This window comes from Mesoplodon densirostris, chromosome 7, assembly GCF_025265405.1.
Source record: "Mesoplodon densirostris isolate mMesDen1 chromosome 7, mMesDen1 primary haplotype, whole genome shotgun sequence".
NCBI lineage: Eukaryota > Metazoa > Chordata > Mammalia > Artiodactyla > Ziphiidae > Mesoplodon > Mesoplodon densirostris.
Window position 1 is genome coordinate 116,604,959 of NC_082667.1, and position 20,445 is coordinate 116,625,403.

A 20,445-nucleotide genomic window follows, 5' to 3' on the forward strand; every position below is an offset into this window, starting at 1 on the left:
ACTAAGCCCGTGCACCACAACTACTGAGCCTACGCTCTAGAGCCCTCGAGCCACAACTACTGAGCCTGCGTGCTACAACTACTGAAGCGTGTGTGCCTAGAGCCCGTGCTCCACAACAAGAAAAGCCACCGCAATGAGAAGCCTGTGCACCGCAACAAAGAGTAGCCCCCGCTCACCACAACTAGAGAAAGCCCGCGTGCAGCAACAAAGACCCAATGCAGCCAGACATACATACATACATAGATAAATAAATAAATAAATAAATATTTTTTAAAAAATTGAGTGACAAACCACAAAGAGTTAAAGTTCACCATCCAGCTGGCTTTTGCTGAGCTTGATGGGCCTTCTGAGCAACAGTTGCTCTGGTTCCTTCCTCTGGGCCCCAATCACTTGCTATCTTGTGACATCTCTTACCAATCCGGGCTCAGGTTTCTGTAAATGCTCATTTTGGTTGCATTCAAACCTCTGCTTCCTCCCGTTCTTTCTTCTTGTATCTAGGAAGATTCATGCCCTTCCTTCATTGTACAGCTACTGAGAGCGTTTACCAAGTGCCAGGCACTCCATCAAGTACATGGCAGAGAGTAAACCCCAGTCCTCCTGGGTTATACTGACAAGAAAGCCACGCAAATTGACTGGGGCTTTGTGTTTTCCGGCCCAATGGTTAGCGTATTTAGTGGCCTATTTCTCACAGTCCCTCTTCTCTTCCTCTTCCAGCCAAGAGCATAAGTAAAGAACTCTCTCCATGTTCTCTCCATCTCCCTGACCAACCCCACCTCAAAATGGGAATAATAAACAATCAAAGCCAAAAAATTAAAAGAATTTGTCTAAAGACATGATTAGTCACGATGTGCATCTTGCTATTTTTTCTCTTTGCTATTCACATCAGATGTTAATTGTTTTTCAGATTATTGTGCCAAACCTCAGAAACCAAGAAGAGAAAAAGGAAAATTATCCCACAACCTTTCCCTTCCCAAGAGGGAAAACCTAGAGCTAGAAGCAGCCCTAATCACCTCTTCCCCCACAGAAGCCTGGCACTTCACCAGCTGCAAACGGGTCCACTGGTTTGTGGAAGTGACCTGGAGCTAAAGAAGGCCTTACTGCCCAAACCGCCCCTGCCTGACCTGCATTATTCTGTATAAAGTTCAACTCCACCACCACCAAATATGAATGTAAAAGAAAAAAAAGCTTAACTATTTTTCTATCAATAAAACTGTTGATGCAAGTTACTTAAACTATAGCTTGCTATGGCAGACACACCCTAAGGTGACCCCCAGTTAGTCACACCCTTGTATAGTCCCTCCCCTCAAGTGCAGGCAGAATATATGATTTGCTTCCAATCAACAGAAAATGGCAAACGGGATAAGATGCCATTCTCATGATTAAGTTACATTACATGGAAAAGATGAAGGGGTCTTGCAGGTATAATTAAAATCCCTAATCAGTTGACTTTAAATTAATCCAAAGGGAGATTATCCTGGGTGGGCCTGACCTAAATAAGGTGAGCCCTTTAAATAGGGTCTAGCAGTCAGAGATTTGAAGCAGCAGAAATGATGCTATGAATTCTACAGGCACAAGGAAATGAATCTGCAAGCAATCTAAGGGCACTTGGAAGCGAATCATTCCCTAGTCGAGCCTCTGGATGAGAATGTAGCCCAGCCAACACCTTGATTTCAGCCTTCTGAAACTCTGAGTAGAGAACCCAGATAAATGATGGTCAGGCTTCAGATCTACAGAAATTGTGAGATAGTAAAAGTGTGTTGTTTTAAGCACCTATGTTTGTGGTAACTTATTATGTGGCATAGAAAACTAGCACGTGCGCTAACACTGCAACCAGGAGATTTTTAATTTGGTAAGAGGTTTAGGCCTTTTGTATTTTCTATTTACCTCAATCATGACAAATTCAGACAGATACACCTTCAGTTTATCACCTACATATGCATCCCCCATGTGTGTCAAAGTGAGAGGATATAGACTATTTGCCCCAATTTTACTCCTTGTGTCTGAGAGAATCATCATGCATCACTTGACAACATGGCTTGAACAGGCCCAGAACCTGACCATATTCCAAGTCATCCCTCAGGTTTTAATTTTCCCAATGCTTAAGTGTCAGTCTGCTGGACAAAAACCTTTACATTGTTAAATTCCACTTTGCTGTGGGCACCTAGGGGATTATAGGTAATAAGTTAAATATTAACAGAGATAGAGAGTCTGGCTGAAAGTCCCAGAGTCATCATCAAAATTTAAATAGAAGTCAACCCTTCAATATGCCCTATAGTATCTCCTTTGAGAAACATGTTCTTTGCTGTCCTGTGAAATTTCTTACATGTCTATCTCTTTTATTCCAAATAACATTTTAACCATTTTGCTTCATGGGCAGGACAGAGCATGCTGTCCACTGAAGTAGGTTTGTGGATCTGTATAAACCACAGTGCCTTTCTTCTCTCCCAAGCCAGTGTGGAGAGCCTAACAAATAGATCTACCCGCCACCCCACCAATAACAATCTCTTTTCCTGTAAAATTACCTCAAGAGTCCACGAATCACTTGGCTCCCTTAAGTTGCTGCTGGATATTTTAACTCCAAACGAAGCATCACTTTGCAGTGAAGCAACTGAAGCATTACTTGAACCTAAATTGCTAAATGTGAAAGGACAGCATGAGACAGTGAGTTCTTGGAGGGTGGGCACATTCTTCCTTGTATTTCCTAGGCTTGCTAGCTCAGTGTTTTATACATAATAAGCCTCCGGTTGATGTTTATAGAATTGAACTCAAAATAAGAGGGGCTCATCCCCTAATTATTACCTTTTATTCCTTCTCGTCACCACCTACCCTCTTGTCTCGTCTCTGGACACTCCAACTATTGGCCCTGCAACAGCCATGAAAGGGAATAAACTAAAAATAATGCATAAGAACATTTTTAAAAACTGAAATGCTATGTATTATGTGCTTTCTCTATTTCTACGACACTGTACAGTCTCTGTCTCCTAAATATTTACTGGTAATGCTATTTTTTAGCACTAAGGAAATCCTATTTATTGTTTTTAAACAATTACATCAATTATTTAGATCTCTAAATCAATGTCTTTTCACTGAGAGTACCACTATCTGTACTCCGTACTGCTCATTCCTGAGATGGACACAACACAAAAAGAAAGCACTGCTAGTCTCCTGAATTCTTCATTTTTGGTGCATCCTACAAGTCGCCAATAGCATTTAAATCTAACAGAGAACAACTTCTCAATCAGCTTAAGCTTCCCTTTCAGGTCTCTGCATTTCACCCAATAAGCTTCTTACCTTAAAAAGTCTTAAAACCCAAGAACTAGAAGCACTTACCTTGCATCTATGCCTGGTACTTAGTAGTTCTTAATGTTTGCTGAATGGAAATGAATTTTTAAAAGTCTGCACCAGCATCTGGATCGCTCTGGATTGGGTATCAGTCCCGTATATTGACAAAACGAATCAGGTAATCCTTGTTTTCAGGGGCCAATAAAATTTCCACAAGCTTCGCTGTCACATATATATTCAAGTCCCTGTCAAACCACCAGCCTCCACATTAACTCCACCCCCCCAGAGAAACCTCCTCACCTGACTCTCACCTCAACATCCCATAGCTCCCTAGTTACCTCTAACTAAGACACAACCAGGTCTCCACTTGACCCAGCCCTGAACACACCTTCCTGCATCCAGTAACTCTGAACTCCTCCCCACGCTCTCTTATACATCTCTCTCTCTCTCTCTCTCTCTTTTTTTTTTTTTTTTTTTTTACATCTTTATCTCTTCTAGACAGAGACTCCTTTTAGGACGTCTCTGCTCGGTGAAGCCTGCTAATTGCTAATTCTCACCTATTTGAGAATTAGCCACTATTTGGGGTCAAGCCTTCAATGTCTATTGCCTAAATATCATAACAGCCTGCTAACAGGTCCCACCGCCTCTAGTCTCATGCATCTCCAATCCTTCTTCCACAGTGGTGCCAGAGTAATCTTTCTAAAACACAGATTGGACTGTGTTATTTTGCTGCTTAAAATCCATCTATCCAAAGTACAGTGTACGCTCCATAGCAACGACAAACTAGCCTCCCTACGTTTCCAACCTTATCTCCTGCCATCCACCACCGGTCACACACCCCAGTGGTCCAGACAAACCAACCTGCCTGTCATTCCTCCAGTGACCCAGGCTCACTCACGCCTCCATGCCTTTGCCCAGGCTATTCCCTCTACCTGGCTTGCCCTGCTCACCTTTCAAAATAAGCCTTAGACTAAGTTAATTTTCCCTCTTAAGCACCCCCATAGCACTCTATACTTCCCAACTGTGGCACTTACTACACTTAACTGTAATTGCTTCTTATTTTTCTGTCTCTCCTCAAGTCCATAAGCTTCATTAGGGGAGAGACCACATCTGTTTTGCTCATCACTGCATAACCAGTACCTGGCACGGTATCTGGCACTTAGTAGGCACTCAGTAAATATTTGAGTGACTGACTAAATATTATAATAATAATAGTAACAAAACTAACAACAGCTAACCCTTCTTCAGTACTTTTTGTGTGCCAGGCACCGTTTTAAGCACGTTAGATATGTTAATTCATTTAACCCTCACAATAATCCTAAATATTATCACTGCTATACAAATAAAGAAATTGTGACACAGAGATGTTAAATTACATGTCCAAGGTTATATAGCCATTAAGCGACAGAGTCAGGGTCTGAATGGGGATGGTGAGTTCCAGAGCCTAGGTTCTTAACCCCTCCTCAATACTACCTCTCTTTTATATATGATTCAGTTCAAATGTCACCTTCAGTGGAAACCTTCCCTTACCACTCAATCTGAGTTAGATGTTTCTCTTCTGTATCCCATGATACCCCACATCCACCTCCACCAGAGCACCTATCACACTGCACTACATGGCTTGGTGTCTATTCCCATTATTCCATGAGCTCCTTGAGGACAGGGACTTTGACTTGGTCTTATTTTTCTTTGTATCCTGAGTGTACATGGTAAATACTCAAAGAACTTTTATGGATGGATGGATCGATGGATCGATGGATGATGGATGGATAACCTGAGCTGGACTATTAGCATTCATTTTCAGATCATCCAGCAGGTGGCAGAAGAAGACAAAAGCTGAGCAGAGGATGGCCTGTCTTACCTTTCACACTGGTCACTTTCTTCATGATGGTTTCCTGATCTCGGCACAGAGTCACTGTCACTGTGGCTCCGGATACTCCATAGCCCCAAATCACTGCCCCTGCAGGCTCCTTCTGCAGCACCATGTAATTATCGATGTAGGAGGCAAAGCGAAAACCAACATCTAAAAAATTTAGCAAACACTTAGGAGAGCATCGTTGGAGAGATTCATCACCAGATTGAATCTGGTTAAATGGCAAGGAACATACAGTCTTAATACATGAGAATTTGAAGATAACCAGTCCTTTTAATTTTCTAAAATGAGAGCTTATTCCTCCTAATTAGCTAAGCAACATAACAAGAACAGTTTCCAGCAATATGCATCACAGTACAAGATGACCAATAAGGAAAATTCAAAAAGCCTAGGGCAAGCCATTTACCACAAGCCTCCTCCCCTTCAAAGCTCTTCATCTTCCTTTGCTCTCAGTCTTGGCCCAAACGCTTGACTCCCTCCTCCCAAAATCACCAAAATGCTCTTTTTATGCACCTCACAGATGGTATATATGAGAAAAATAAACCACTTCCTTTCCCTCCTTCCCATTACCACTCCCGCTCCTCATAGCTGGGAATAAAGAAGGCTGCCTCTCTTCAACACAGCCTTTTCTAAACTTTTTCCCCACTCTATCTCCCCCTTTCCATCCTCTCAGTGTCAATTTCCCTCAATAATTATCCTTATCGTGTTTTTTGACAACCCACTGAAAATTCTAAATAAACATTTATGAATATCTGCAACAAGTCTGCTTCCTTCTAAGGTAAATTCAGATGCAAAAAATAAGGTCAGTGAGAGACAGAAGGTCAAAGTGTCTGAACAAAAGGTCTTTTGTTGCAATTCGCCCATTTCACAAGCTAAATTATACAAAAAGAGAACGAGCACTTGAAACTGTGGATGCTATTCTAGACAGTCACTAACAAGACTGAATAAGAATTCACTTTAACGATATCATTCCTATTTTTAACATCCAGCCTATATCGAAGTATTTTATTAATAACAAGCATCTATCCAAATTATCTCAGTGGGTTCCTCATCAAAACTTCGTAAGGGGGAAAAAAACCTTTTTTAAGTTACACCCCAATTTGTCTGAACAAAACAGACAAAACTCCCTCGAAGAAAATAATTAACAAAAAAGATTTTTAAAAAGGGTTTTAAACAAAAATGATTGGCAGGAAAGAGAATCAGAACTAACAAAGTTGACATTTTCCCCCCTGGAAGCTACAATGATGACAGCCCCTTAGGCTATACTTAACAGGGCAGCACAGCTAATGGGGTCTCCTACACAGACTTGGTGGCCTATTTTTCCTGCACTTCGAATAACAACCCAGTCCCTAGACATCCTCAGCTCTCTCTTAGGAGTCTGTTCCATCATAAAACCTATATGACAATCAAAGATCATCCAGAAGACCCACTGGGCTGGAGATGCACAGCTACCAGGAGCAAAACGCTCTAAGAAGAGACTACAGCAGCCCAGAATTGCATAAGCACGTTGGAGGGAAGGGAAGAGGCGCATGTGTGGGAAGGCCCTGTCTTGGGTAAGTTTTATATGGAACAAAACCTGAAAACCAAAGGCCTAAGAGCTGAGCAGAAAGAGCATGGGGTGAGGAAGGGATTGAAGAAAACTGGCTGCCACAGGCATGAGCCCAGGCGAATAAGGGGCTCTGGAGGTGTGCAGCCACCTTCTCAAATGTTGGGGAAAATACTTTTCCCAGTCACTGTGTTTTCGACAACACACATTCACTGAACCTCTTTGTGCATGGCCCTATTCTGAGTTAAAGAATTTTAGCGGTGGAAAGAATCTTTTACACCCGGGGGTATAATCACGTTATTTACTGATCAACAAACTGAGACCCAAGTGGATTAGGTAATTTTTTAAAATAGTTTGCACATTAATTCATTCAACAAATACTTAAAGATGCCTACTGTGTGCCAGGCACGATTTTAAGCATTGAGGATGTAACAGGGAAAGAAAGAAAAAAAAAAAGCAGGCAAAAATCCTTGCCAGCAGGGAGCTTACATTCTACTGGGAAGAGTAACTGTGTCGGGCAGAAAGCTAAACACAGTACAGATGTTAAACTTCTTTGGCCTCAAATCACATAGTTAGTTTAAGACAGGACAAGAAATCAAGCCACCTGATTCCAAAGTCACTGCAATTTCCACTCTGCCACAGTTAGATACTGGTGGTAAATCAAAGACAAGTCATATTCCCTGTTCTTATAAAGCTCACATTCCAAGCTGATAAGAATAGACAGTGGAACATTACCAAGGAATTGAGCAATGGACCAAACAGGAGAACAAGAAATGAGGTGGGCCTGGTAATTGTTTTTGTCAAATAAAAGACACAACATTTGATATTTTTTTTAGGTCTTCAATGTTTTCTTTGGGTGTTGGAGTAGAAAAACAGGAATTAGTGTTCTGGGAAGTTAAAAGTAGACTGACAAAATTAGGACACTGGTTACCTCTGGTGAGGAACTGGTGGATGCACTAGGGAGGAATATCCACGGAATCTCAATAAAACTGGCAACGTTCTAGTTCTTAAGTTGGGTGAAGCGCCTCTGAGTGTTCATTTTATCATTGCTACATACATGTTTGCACATTTCAACTATTACGTGATAAACATGAGCACAGGGGAAATGATTTGAAGGAAAGAAGTCAGGATATGCAACCAAATAAGGGAAGAAAATTTAGAGCATTAATAAATTAAAAAATTAAGTCATTGTTAATGAAGGTGATGTAACCGTATGACCCAAAGGCAAAGATAAAATAGTGATGTTAAAGTTAACAGCCTTTAACAGAAAAATTAATAGAATAAGGGCCCTATTCTCCTCTTTCCCTTCTCCCCACCTCATATACTGGACTCAAAGGTCACTGAGTGGGGATGAGTCAGGAACTGATATAAAGTGCTGCTAGCTTACACTTTTGTTAAACCCTGAAAAACCACTTAAGGGCTGCAGTTTGTCTGCATCTGGGTACTTTGCAGGTTCTTAGGTAGTGCAGTCATTTTTCTGCACTCTGTTCTCCCACCTCAACTTTCATTTCTTTTCTGTGACCCAGCATCCAGTCTGGGGTATTCAAAAGAAACGATATGACCTGGACAATAGTCAAAGTGGGCCATCCTCCTCCCCAGTGCCATGCATATTATCCCACCACCAGTGTCTGCGAGCTGCAGCAGGAATCAAAGCTGAGTCTTACATACTCTGAGCTAGTGAGGGGGTTGTATGTCTTAGCCCTAATCACCACTTAAACTAGGAAAATTTAATTCCCCCAAGCAACCCAGCCTGAAGCAAACCCTCCCCAGGGGCACCACTGAGGGGGCAGCACTGAAATGTTTTGCATGACTCAGTCACCAGTTTCCAAATATTATCTAACTAGCTTCGCCCCCTCCCCTTCGAGCTCCCCTGCAATCATTCAGACACTGAGGGCCTCGGTCTGGGCACATTTGGGCCTCCCCTCCTTAGATAAACCCAACTCTCCCGCTGCCCCACATGCTGCATCATAGGGGCGGTGGAAGGGAGTGGAGGAAGCGGACATGCCGGGGCCCCTGCCCAGCGGACACCCGCAACAGAGGCCTGGGTGGTGGAACCCGGCTCCTACCCGGGGTTCCTTCCCGGAGCTAGAGAGAAGGGCGCGGGGGGCGGTCCTGCGGAGGACACGGGATCTCGGAGCCCGCGCAGGCTGACGGACGGGCAGGGGTCGGGCCGAGCCCGGCCGCCTCACCTGCACTTGCGTCGGCCCGCAGGAGTAACGGCAGCACGAGCCCAAACAGAAATCCCGGCGCGACCATGTTTGTGAGGAGCCCTCAGCCTAGCGCAGGCCTCGGGGCGGGGACGCCGTCAGGGACGCCGTCAGGGACGGGGCCGCCATCATGGACGGGGCCGTGGGGGCGAGGCCTGCTCAGGGCGGGAAAGGCTTGACTCCGCCCTTCCCAGGCGGTTCAGTCCGCGAAGCTGTCCGCGGCCTTCGGGAGGGCTCGTGCCTCTCCTCGGCCGCCGTAGTTGAATGGAAAAAAAACCAACAAAACACGGTTTCCCGGCAACAAGAAAACACAACCTGAACCATCGGCTCCAGCTCTGAGAGACCTAAGAGGTGAGGCGGTTTACCCCATTTCCTTTCCGAAATCGAGACCTCGCCTTTTCCCTTCGCCTCTCGTATTCTCTCAGGATCCCCGCCGCATTTCGGGAAGCCTTCGGCAGACTGGGAGCCAAGCAGCGAGTCCGAAATCCCAGATCCTCGCCGTGCCGCCCCCGACTAGACCTGTGTTCCCCCTCTGACCGCCCTCCACTCCCCACGTTAGTTCAGAGTCTTTTCCTTTTCACAACCCTAGAATGACTCAATGCCTCATTTCCTGTTCCCTCAAAAAAAGAAGGAAAAACTCTATAGATTCGGCCTCATTAAACCGACTAGTCCCCCCACCTAGACCCCTACCACGGCTTCCGGCCTTATTCGGCATTGACACTCACAAACAGGCCAGGTTCCTGAGTGTTGTTTGCAGACTCAGTAGCCCAACCCGCTGCTTAGCAGCTATCCTTATCTGACCCTTGTATTCCAAGACAGGAAGAGAAGACCAGGTCAAGACAAAACCAGAAAATGTAAGCATCCCCAAACTCTGCAGGCTGGAACTGCAGAATCATGACCTTGCCCCCAGCCGCTCTGCCCCCACTGCCCCTTCCAGAGTATATAGATGCTTCAAAGAGGCATTGTAGGTCATGCGTCAGAAGTGGAAGCTAAGGGAACGACTAAGTGTGAAACTTATTCACTCGACAAATTAATTTCTATAACAAGGACTAGTTTTTTTTTCTCTTTTTTTTAATTTTAGGCCTTAAACGGGTCTTTTCGGCAATTTAAGATGAATTTTTAACAATCATTCTCTCTAAATTCCTGTGGGATAGGAAAAATTGCCATTTTAAAGACAAAGAGGGAGGGAGAGGAAAAAGTACTTTGTATTACAGTGAAAATCTCTGATTTTTGTAATTTTTAAAAAATAATTTCACCTATTAAATATTTTTAATATTCTAATAATGGAAAAATTCAAAACTCTTGGGAAGAAATGGATGGACTTGGGCTGTGTTGGGGGAAAAAAGGATTGAAGTCCAGAAATTTGGAGTCTCAGAAGTAACTTGTTGTCATAGTTGTGATTATATAAGTAAAATCAGACAAATTTAAAGACAGTATTCTTTAATGAATCTCTAGGTACAATAGGCAGTTCTTCCCAAGGAGATGTCGATTCCATTCTCCAGCACCCACTACCGAATTCCACAAGGATTTCGGAATCTTCTTGAAGGGCTCACACGCGAGATTCTGAGGGAGCAACCAGACAATATACCAGCTTTTGCAGCAGCATATTTTGATAATCTTCTAGAGAAAAGAGAGAGTAAGCTTTTTTAAAATCGGCATTTTTTTAAAAATAAGAGACTAAGCATTTGATTATGGTGAGACCTGCTTAAGACCATTTCTATTCCACAGAAAGCCTTTATGGGGCAGGTATCTTCAACTAACAGTTCTTGCTATTTGAAACAGCATGTGCCTTTTTGACAGGCTCTCTTAATTCACATTATTGAAGATTACTGTTCATCACTCAGACCTTCTTCTTTGTATTTCTCAGGGACATGTTGGGTGGAAGGGGACCTCAGGAGAGCACCCACTCTAGCTGTCTGTTTTCCAGCATGCTGTTCCTATGCCTCACAGGCAGTTGACTGTCTATTCTTCCTGGGAGGAGAGTTTATGGTTTTCTTTACATTTTGACTCTTTTTACTTGAAAGTATTATTAAGTGTTGTAAAAAAATAATTCTATACTCCTTAGATTCAATAAGTTGGTATTCACAGGGGTATATGAAACTGTTCCTCAATAAAGGTACAGAGAAAAACTGCTTTGAAAAGTGAACTTCCAGCTTGGGAAGGTAATTTATGTTCTTTTTCTATATTTCCAAGGTCCCATCCTGTCCAGAGACTAAGATTCCTGCCAACAGTGACTCTTTGGTTGAGAGCCAAAGCAGAGTTTCTTCACTTCCATAAATAAAATTTCCAAATTCCCAGCCTTGAAGGTTCATGACAATCAAAACCTGACCCACTGGTCAAAATGAGAATTATTACAGCTATAAGTTTCTATTAAAAACCCTGACTAGAACAACCATTTTGTTTAAGCTGTCATCATTACTTTTGATTACAGTATTCCAACAGAGTAGTAAAGGTGACTAGAAATAGTCACAAGCAAATAAACATTCCATTTTTAATCATTTTACAATTTATTGTTACTTGTGGAAGCAACCCAAATATTCATCAAAGAGGATTTTTTGAATAAACTTGAGTACATCTACACTACTGATTAATGTATAGCTGTAAACAAACAAACAAAAATGGAACAAGGAAGATCTCTATGATGTTATGCAGTGACCCTCAAGATATATTAAGTGAAAAAAATAAGGTGGAAAAAAATGTTTTTAGTATACTACCAATTATCTAAAAAGAGGTGTTGATATGAATACATAACCGTTCATTTATATTTTTTAAATGGAAGAATAAATCTTTAAAAAATTAACATTTACCTCTAAAAAAAAAAAAAGCAAAAAAACATTTACCTCTAGCAGAAGAAGGAACAGAGAGCAGAGGGAATAGGATAGAAGCTAGACTTGTTTGAATACATCTTAAATTCAAAATCATATATGTTTCACATAGTTATAAAATAGAATTAAAATTTTAAATTGTTAAGCAATTTCTAAATTTAGAAGCAAAGTGAAACAAATGAACCTAACTAGTATTAAATGGGTAACATAACCACACAAAAAAGAATTATTTCAAGAGACTTTATAACACAGTACTTTGTGCATTCCTGGTGGATATAGCCTAAAAACAAAATGAAGTTTTAAAAAAAATCTTAAATTGTTTTCAGTTATCACTGAAAATAATAACATTTAATAATATTATAGTGCAGTTTTTCTGTAATTTTTTATATATTGTAGAACATAGCAAATAAGTAACTATCCTACTATTATTAGGAATAGGATTTTTAGTGTAAGAAAAATGACATACAAATATAAAAATGAAAGAAGTTAATAAAATCCCATCATTCTAAATTTGAATTGAAAAATATCATCAGACTTCATGATATATTTTCTCTTTGAAAAGTGAAAGTATATTTTCTAGCTCTCTGTATTTTTTTAAAGGCCTCAAAACAATGACCAACCCAGTACCAGTGAGCACCTAGTCCCTAGCCTTTGGCCTCCAGCTACCATCTTCCAGGAACCAGAGCTTCTTGGAGAACTAACCAATCCCATAAACTGGGCAGGAAATATACAAGCTGAGCCTCAACACCTTGCCATACCAGAAAATAAGAAAACTATCAAAGATTATGAGTTGTTTCCAAAGGACTCAGGAACATCTGAGCACCTGAATAAGCTCCTACTGGCCAATTTTGGACAATTAGAGCATCAAGAAGATTAATAAATGCAGTGGATTGAAATTCATTCAATTTGTTAAATATTCATTAGTTCATAATTATTTACTAAAAAAAAAAAACAAGAAATCTCATTGAGAGGATCCTAAGGAACCAACTGATTAATCTGAAAACTGGTAAATAAAGGAAAAGAATCACACCTTTAACCTGCCTTTTATGTAAGAACTGTATTTCAGGGTAACCAAACAGGGAAAGTATTTTTTATTGAGTACTCCAGAAATAAAGAAGTAATGATCAAATTAGAACATTGCCATTTTGCAACCCTAAAGAAATGATCTAAGCAGTCATCATCAATGGGCCCATAAAAATTGTATAAAGAGAAACAACCAGATATTATATATCTCCTGGCAGAATTATACCACACTACTTATGAAGTATTCTTGAAAAAAAAAACCTCAAACCTGAATCAGATAAGACCTATAGATCTAACTAGCAATCTACAGGAAATTCAAAGGCAGAGGAACTTGGTAAAAAAAATCATAGTGGGAATGAAATCAGAAATATCTAAACTATGGAAAACTCCAAAGGAAAAATGACTCAATTTCCTCAACAAATAAATTGCAAGGAAAAAAATGTGGGGTGGGAGGTAGGGAGGTTTCAATTATAAGAGATTTAAAAGACATAACAAAAGGCCGTGTGTGCCCATTGTTTGGGTCCTGGTTTGAACAAATCAGCAGTAAAAAAATAAATAAACAAAAATATATTAGACAATGGGAGAAATTTGGATAGTTGATGATATTAAGGAATTATTGTTAGTAGTTTTAGGTGTGATAATCGAATTGTGGCTTTATATCTTAGAGACGCATACTGAAGCAAGTATTTGTAGATAAGATAGTAGGATGCCTGGGATTGGCTTGAAAATAATCAGAAGAAAGGGGAGGAAAGTGAGTGAAGTTACAAATAAAATAAGACCAATCATGAGATTATAATTGTTGAATCTGAGTAATGTGCTCATGGAAATTTGTTATTATTCTCCTTTCTAAGTCTGAAATTCTTCATAATGAAAAGTTAAAGAAAAATTCTGCTTAAATACTTCTATGTCAACTGACTGCATAATATACCTAATTTTTAAAAACTTCTCCCATCCTTCACTTTTCCAAACTTCCTTACTGTTTAACATTTATTTTTTTACATTTTCCCCCATGTTTGCTAATACATAATAAGTTTCCATAATTATATAATGATAAATTTCTATACTTATATTTAAGTATTAACATTTGTTCTCTGTCTCTCCCATTTTACTGTAAACTCTGAAAGCAGCAATTAGGTTTTTTAACTGCCTTTCTAAATATCCTCGAGGGGTCATCTAATGTTTAATTCATCATCATATATTTAATAATCACTGGTTATATCTACAGCAGTAGGCTGTGTACAACGTCAATAAAATTTTCGACTGGCAGTAAAGGACCTATAATTTGAAAAAGAAAACATTTTACATTACTAGTCTACATTTACTTTAATGAACTCAAAGTAAGTCTGAAATTATTATATTTTTGTTATTTAGAAACCAACTTTGATCCAGCAGAATGGGGGACTAAGGTAGATGACCGCTTCTATAACAACCATGCATTCAAGGTATAGTCCCGTGAAGCTATTGGATTTGGTTAATTCTTCTCCTTGTCTCCAATACAGAGATTATTGGGATCTCCCAAAATCATGAATATTGTGAGAGGCATCACAAATATCTTATGAAACCTTTTTGATTGTGCTGTTCTTTCTGGCAAGAAATTCTTTTCTAAGGTATCTGAATCGTGTACAGTACTTAGCTTAAATTTAAAGATGATCAACAGGAAGTATGTACTTGAAAGTGATAGTATAATTACTTTCATTTGTTGTTCCAATGTTATTGAGTATCACAGTGCTTATCAATAGCAGATACACAATAAATATTGGTTGAATTAATGAATGATATTTCATAAAATAAAACGCTGTTTGTCCAATTAGTTCATTATCATTGACGTCTTACAAAAGACTGATTAGAATTAAAGATGATAATGGTGTAGAGTCTTCTCTATTAAGCCAATCTGTTCAGAGAAAAAATCCATCTTCTCTTTAGCAGCATTCTCAGAGCCAATCTTTCTCAACCAAGACATCTCAAAATAATTAAGCCCTAAGCCAAAGGCATCCATTGCACGTAAGGAATCAATGTCTCTTCTTTGTATCTAGAATGATTCTATTTATGTACCATCCTTTGGAAAATTGAGAAAAATAATCACTTCAAGGATTCTGTGTTCTATGATCCCAATGAGGAACACCGGTTGAGAAAGGCTGTGTGTGGTCCAGCGTCATTGCCACCAACTGGCAACTTGGTGGAAATTCAATCTCCGACTCTACCCCAGGTCTACAAATCAGAGGTTAAATTTTAACAAGATCCACAAAGTAACTTGTAGGTACATTAAAGTCTGAGAAGCAGTACTCTAGGCAAGTATGATAATACATTAGCCATGAAGCAGCAGCAGATATTAGAATTAAAAGGAGTTAACAAAGGTCAAATTTTGATGGTGTTGCACAGTAGATTTGGGGGATTTCCTGAGGAAATCCCCCTGTCACTTATTCCATGAATTCAAGTGAAGTTCCATCCATCTGTGCCTGCCAGATATGGGGGTGTTCTGTTTATTTCCATTTAACTAGATTCTCTGTGTTCATGTTTTATTGAAATAAAAGGAATAATGTTGAAAAAATTTAAATCTTATTCACATAGCAATTTTAGAATGGTTTTTCTTCTCTTTTGAATTCTAAAGGCTTTATTTGATTAGCTTATATGTCCTTATTTTTACGTTTTATGAATTAAAGAAGCTCTTCCCATAAGGTTGTGAGTTAACCATGCTTCTATTCTGGAGTAATATTTCAGTAACCATGTCAAAATAGATGGAGCTGGTTTCCCTTTTTTCTATTTAAATCCCTCCCTACAGCAAAACTTACTTCTTTGACTCAGTTTTTAATCTACAAACATCATTAAAAAGTCAACTTGACCTCATACTATGGAATACAATAGCATTTATTTCATTCCTGTTTGAGAAACTATTGGCACCTCTTTTTTATTCCTTGTTCAGGATTCATTACAGCATCATATAAACTTTTAGTATAAGACAATGGTTTGTTTTTAATATAAAACAATATTATACACATTCCAAAAGCAAAAGATCAAACTTTTTAAAACCAATTCCTTAGTCTTTAATATTTGTTTATGCATATTCCCTTGAGAGTTTTCTTTTATCCCTTTTCCCAACCTACTTTCCTTGTTAAAAAATATGTGTTTAATTCCCACCACTTATCAATAACTTAAAGTAATATTTAATTACCTTTAAGCAGTTTGATCCAAGACTTTACTGTTTTGGAAACATTGTCTGTTTGGCCCTCTCCCCTCTAGGAGCCAGAACCACTGGAGAAATGTGAGCCTGGAAAAGAAAAGTCTCAGACATCTATGAAAGAGGTGATAGCCTTAGTAAGTTATATTTTCCATGTACTATTGGATTCCTACAAAGAATGACATCCCTCAATTTAAAATTATCCTCCAAATATGAATCCAGTCTGTTATCCATATTGCTAAAATCATAATTTTGCTTTTTAGATAACTAGCACCAGTGATATACTAACTGGTGGATGAGTTTTAGCCATGCCTCTTATAAAGGAAAACTCATTCTTCCCCTTAAAAATAAAATCTTATTTTCCAAGATTATAGAAGAAGATTATGGATGGGAAAATCTCCCCAAGGGGAAGAACAGACAAAAATCACAGCCTCAGTCTTTTTAAAAAATTTTTTTATTGAGGCATAGTTGCTTTACAATGTTGTGTTAGTTTCTGCTGTACAGTGAAGTGAATCAGCTATATGTATACATATATCCCCTCTTTTTTGGATTTCCATCCCATTTAGGTCACCACAGAGCACGGAGTAGAGTTCTCTGTGCTATACAGCAGGTTCTCATTAGTTATCTATTTTATACACAGTGGTGTATATATGTCAATCCCAATCTCCCAATTCATCCCACCCCTTCCCCACACTGGTGTCCATACATTCATTCTCCACGTCTGTGTCTCTATTTCTGCTTTGCAAATAGGTTCATCTGTACCATTTTTCTTCATTCCACACATATGTGTTAATATACAATATTGGTTTTTCTCTTTCTGTCTTACTTCAGTCTGTATGACAATCTCTAGGTACATCCATGTCTCTACAAAAGACCCAATTTTGTTCCTTTTTATGGCTGAGCAATATTCCATTGTATATGTACCACATCTTCTTTATCCATTCATCTGTCGATGGACATTTAGGTTGCTTCCATGTCCTGGCTATTGTAAATAGGGCTGCAGTTAACATTGGGGGTGCATGTGTCTTTTTGAATTATGGTTTTCTCAGGGTATACAGCCTCAGTCTTGATCCTTCGGATTCACCTTCCACTTCAGGAACTTTTCACTAATTGATGCTGTCATCACCACACAGTGGTAAAGGTTCAGATATAACAAAAGGAAGCTCATGGGGAATTGCGTACAGCCAAATAAAATGGCTTTACACAATGAGTCCTACTCATCTTCCATGCATTTCGCTCTACAAAAATGACTTCCTGCCTGACAGCCTACATCCAAACAACAATGGGTTAGGCTCAGTCCACTATCAAAGATGCCTCTATTCAGTGGTGTGCTAAAGCCAGCTCTTAAGAGACAATCGTGCACATATGTACACAACCCCATGTTCAATAATATCACTTTGATAGCTTGAAATCAGCCACAGTGGGAGTATTAAGATCATGATAAATACTACAAATCAGGACCAATTTTTTTTTCTGGAGAGCCAGTTGTTAAACATTTACCAGCATGTCACTGCCTATATGCTTCATAGTCCAGATTCAAGAGGACCAAGCCTAGTGAGAAAGAAGAACTCACAGTCTACAGTGTTGAAGGCCAAACTTCTGAGTTTCTTTTCATGTATTAATGTCCCAGTTAGTTACCCAATAATTGACACCCAAAATGGGAAATCCCCCTCCAGGAATACCTTACTTCCTACCCAGTGGGTCATAAGTTTACCTTATAACCTTTATAAGTCATCTCAGAATTATATCAGTGCAACTCAGTCAGCCTAACATTAGCATAAGATACAGTGGGAGGTCAGGAAAGAAGGAAGGTAGTGTCATTTCCTTACATCTTTAATAGGTGCCCTTACACAGGTTTTTATGACTTTGAATTGAGAGCCCATTGATTTCCAACTTCAGCATAATTCATTTGCCCACATTAGGGCATCATCTCAGAGGATTTTATACCAATCTGTTTGCATATTAAAGTTTAAGAGCTAGATTTGCCTCTTTGTCATGGGGGGAGGGGGGGTTTGAACAACCCAAAGGTCCATTAGTAGGAGAATGAGTAAATAAATCAAAGTATATCAGTACAATGGACTACAATGGTATCATTAAAAAAATAGGAATGGGCAGAATTATATACTGAATAACATAGAAAAAGGGAAAAAGGGAACCAAGATACATTGTTACATGGGAAAAGTAGCTGCAGAACATTGTGATTAGCATGATCTCATTTTTTTAATAAAAAGGCAAATATATACCCATATGAATACATTTGTATATAGAGAAATTTTAGAAGGATATATATACTCAATGCATAATGATGGGTTACCTTTTAGGTATAGGATTTGGGAAGATGGAGAAAGCTTTCACTGCCAGTGGTATTTAAGTTTTTAAATGTATATGTATCACTTTCATAATTTAAAAAATATATTAAAAGCTATATATCTATTGACCTGTACACTTAAGATCTGTGCATTTCACTATCTGTAAATTATACCTAAATTCTTTTTAAAAAGGAAGCTGTGTACAAAAATTCAACCAACCATGTTAAAACTGATTTTATTGGACTAAATGGATTCTGCTTTGGCATTTCACTTTAAATGTATGATTTTAATTAGCTAATCATTGAGAAATTAAAAATAATCCATTTTGTGTAATCATGATTATTTTGAAACAGCACATTTACTATTCTTCTTGGCATTTTTACCCTGCTTCAAGGATTGTCACTTATTTCCCCCCAAAAATGTTAAATAGGAAGCTGTTGGATAGTTGCTGTTTTGCGGGGAAGAAGTTGGCAACGATCCTTTATTGCAGAGACATATCAAAGAGTGACAAAGCAAGATGTCTGATATTTTGGCATTCACTATTTGGTACATATACAACGTGATGATATATAAAATTCCTTCAGGAATCAACCCATCTCGATTGTTACATCCCTAAGTTGATTAAGTTTATGCACTTATTTTTATAGCATCAAAATACGAGATGCTTAAGAACCCTCTTACTTTTTCTCCTTTCTGAGAATGAATCTTCTGAAGAAGACAGGGACGTGGAGGAAAATGCTGCTCTCAAAATCCAAGCAGCCTTCCGGGGACACTTAGCCAGAAAGGAGGTAAAGAAAATGAAATCGAGTGATCTTCAAGAAAAAACAGAGGAAAATTGAGTGAGGAGACTGGCTTTACCCCCAGAAAACACGAAAAAATCCAAATCCATCAACCTTGTTGTGACTGTCTTTTTTTTCTTAATAAGTGAGATTTGATGTAGTGAAATATCATTTGTTGCTGTTGTGAAAACCTGTCGTGAGCATTTGTTTAATAAACGTGCCATTGAACACATGCCTCTTGAAGACTTCTCTGAGATCATGAGTCTTATTTATACTTCTCCCAAGTCTACGTCTAGAGACCCTTGGATTTAGAATTACAAAACTGGAGTATCTGAGTTTTCAGAGATCTCAGAGGCTGTGTGATTTAACCATTATCTCATGAATAACTCCTCTCTATCACATCCCTGAAAAATAGTCCTTTGGCTCCTCTTTCACTCCCAGTAGTAGAGAATTCCACTGCTTTTCAAGGATAGTCCATTTAGTTTTTGAATAACTCAAATTATTAGAAGATAAGTTGAGTCAAAAATCTGTCTCCCTGTAAGTTTCACCCATTGGTTTTCATTTGTCATGTATGCAATCTTTTATTGAAAAAAATGTATTGCGCACAATTCATGTGCTGGGATTTAGTAGTAAATATCTGCTCTTACACTCATGCAGCTGACAGTTTTCTTTTTTTTATTGTCTTGCTCTCCAGAACCACACAGAATAAGACTAATGCATAACATTTGCAAAAAACAAAAGTTATCATAACATCATAAATGCTCTCTTCTTTAGCTAAAACTTCCCAAGTTTCTTTAATGTGTAAATGATAATACCTATTTCACAAACTCAGGAGCCTATGTCTTTTTTTTTTTTTTTTCAGTGAACCATTCAAGCTGCCAGTGCCTTATTTTTAGAAAGTTCAGTTTTCCCTTTTTGAGGCTTCCCCACCCTAGAATATCCAAGAAACTGCAGGGTTCATGTCTTAGACCAAAAGATGCAGTTCCCTTCCCAAAACAAAATGGAGAGAAAGTGGAGTCTTAACATTTAATTAATGTTGTTGCCATCTACGAGCAACAGACTGAGGTAATGTCCTGGCTGGTTTATATTCCTGTCTGCACCACAATGGATGTCCCAGGCTTTGGTTCTAGGGTGACACCTCTCTTAGTTCACAGTCACACAGCCATTATTCCCCAAAGCTCAATAACATGCTTGGGTGGCTCAGACTTGAAGAGCTTCTAAAAACAGCCATATGTTATGCACATCAACTGCACACACTGAGATCCTTGTCTTAAGCTCAGACATTCTCTTCTTGCAAAGCAGAAAGGTACCCCATTTGAGTTACCCGATTGCCCTTTCCTATCAGAGCCTTTATTAGGCTGTACAACAGAAGTTCACCCAAGTGATCTTCTTCACCCAAAAACAGACGACTTATACCAATGATTTC

The 20,445-nt window shown here is 39.1% G+C and overlaps 2 protein-coding genes across 6 annotated transcripts in view; one reads left to right on the forward strand and one right to left on the reverse strand.

Annotated features, from left to right (window-relative positions):
* Positions 1-9,050, reverse strand: part of SIAE (sialic acid acetylesterase) — a 35,315-nt gene extending 26,265 nt beyond the window's left edge. Inside the window, exons 1-2 of one of the 3 annotated variants that reach the window (XM_060103262.1) lie at positions 8,891-9,050; positions 5,144-5,305 (exon numbers count right to left, since the gene is read on the reverse strand). In XM_060103262.1, the coding sequence (XP_059959245.1) occupies positions 5,144-5,305; positions 8,891-8,957 (229 nt within the window). In that variant the 5' untranslated portion in view covers positions 8,958-9,050. Of the gene's footprint in view, positions 1-2,522; positions 2,595-2,799; positions 2,864-5,143; positions 5,306-8,890 lie in introns of those variants that run through there. The other 2 variants (XM_060103264.1, XM_060103265.1) reach the window with 2 other exon arrangements.
* Positions 9,051-9,123: 73 nt separating this feature from the next.
* SPA17 (sperm autoantigenic protein 17) lies at positions 9,124-19,243 on the forward strand. Of its 3 annotated transcripts, none has more exons than XM_060104793.1 (5): positions 9,124-9,259; positions 10,364-10,544; positions 14,128-14,198; positions 15,994-16,068; positions 18,939-19,243. In XM_060104793.1, exons 2-5 carry the CDS (start codon positions 10,391-10,393, stop codon positions 19,077-19,079), a joined length of 441 nt encoding a protein of 146 aa, XP_059960776.1. In that variant the 5' UTR covers positions 9,124-9,259; positions 10,364-10,390; the 3' UTR covers positions 19,080-19,243. The 3 variants fall into 3 exon arrangements, with proteins under 3 accessions (XP_059960776.1, XP_059960778.1, XP_059960777.1); XM_060104794.1 differs by lacking the exon at positions 9,124-9,259 and adding an exon at positions 9,435-9,462; XM_060104795.1 differs by lacking the exon at positions 15,994-16,068.
* Positions 19,244-20,445: the final 1,202 nt, after the last annotated feature.

Coding starts and splice junctions, on each gene's coding strand:
- SPA17 (XM_060104793.1), top strand. CDS start 10,391: ATGTCGATTCCATTCTCCAGCACCCACTACCGAATTCCACAAGGATTT. Junction 14,199..15,993: donor ATAACAACCATGCATTCAAG/GTATAGTCCCGT, acceptor TCTCCCCTCTAG/GAGCCAGAACCACTGGAGAA. Junction 16,069..18,938: donor TGAAAGAGGTGATAGCCTTA/GTAAGTTATATT, acceptor CTCCTTTCTGAG/AATGAATCTTCTGAAGAAGA.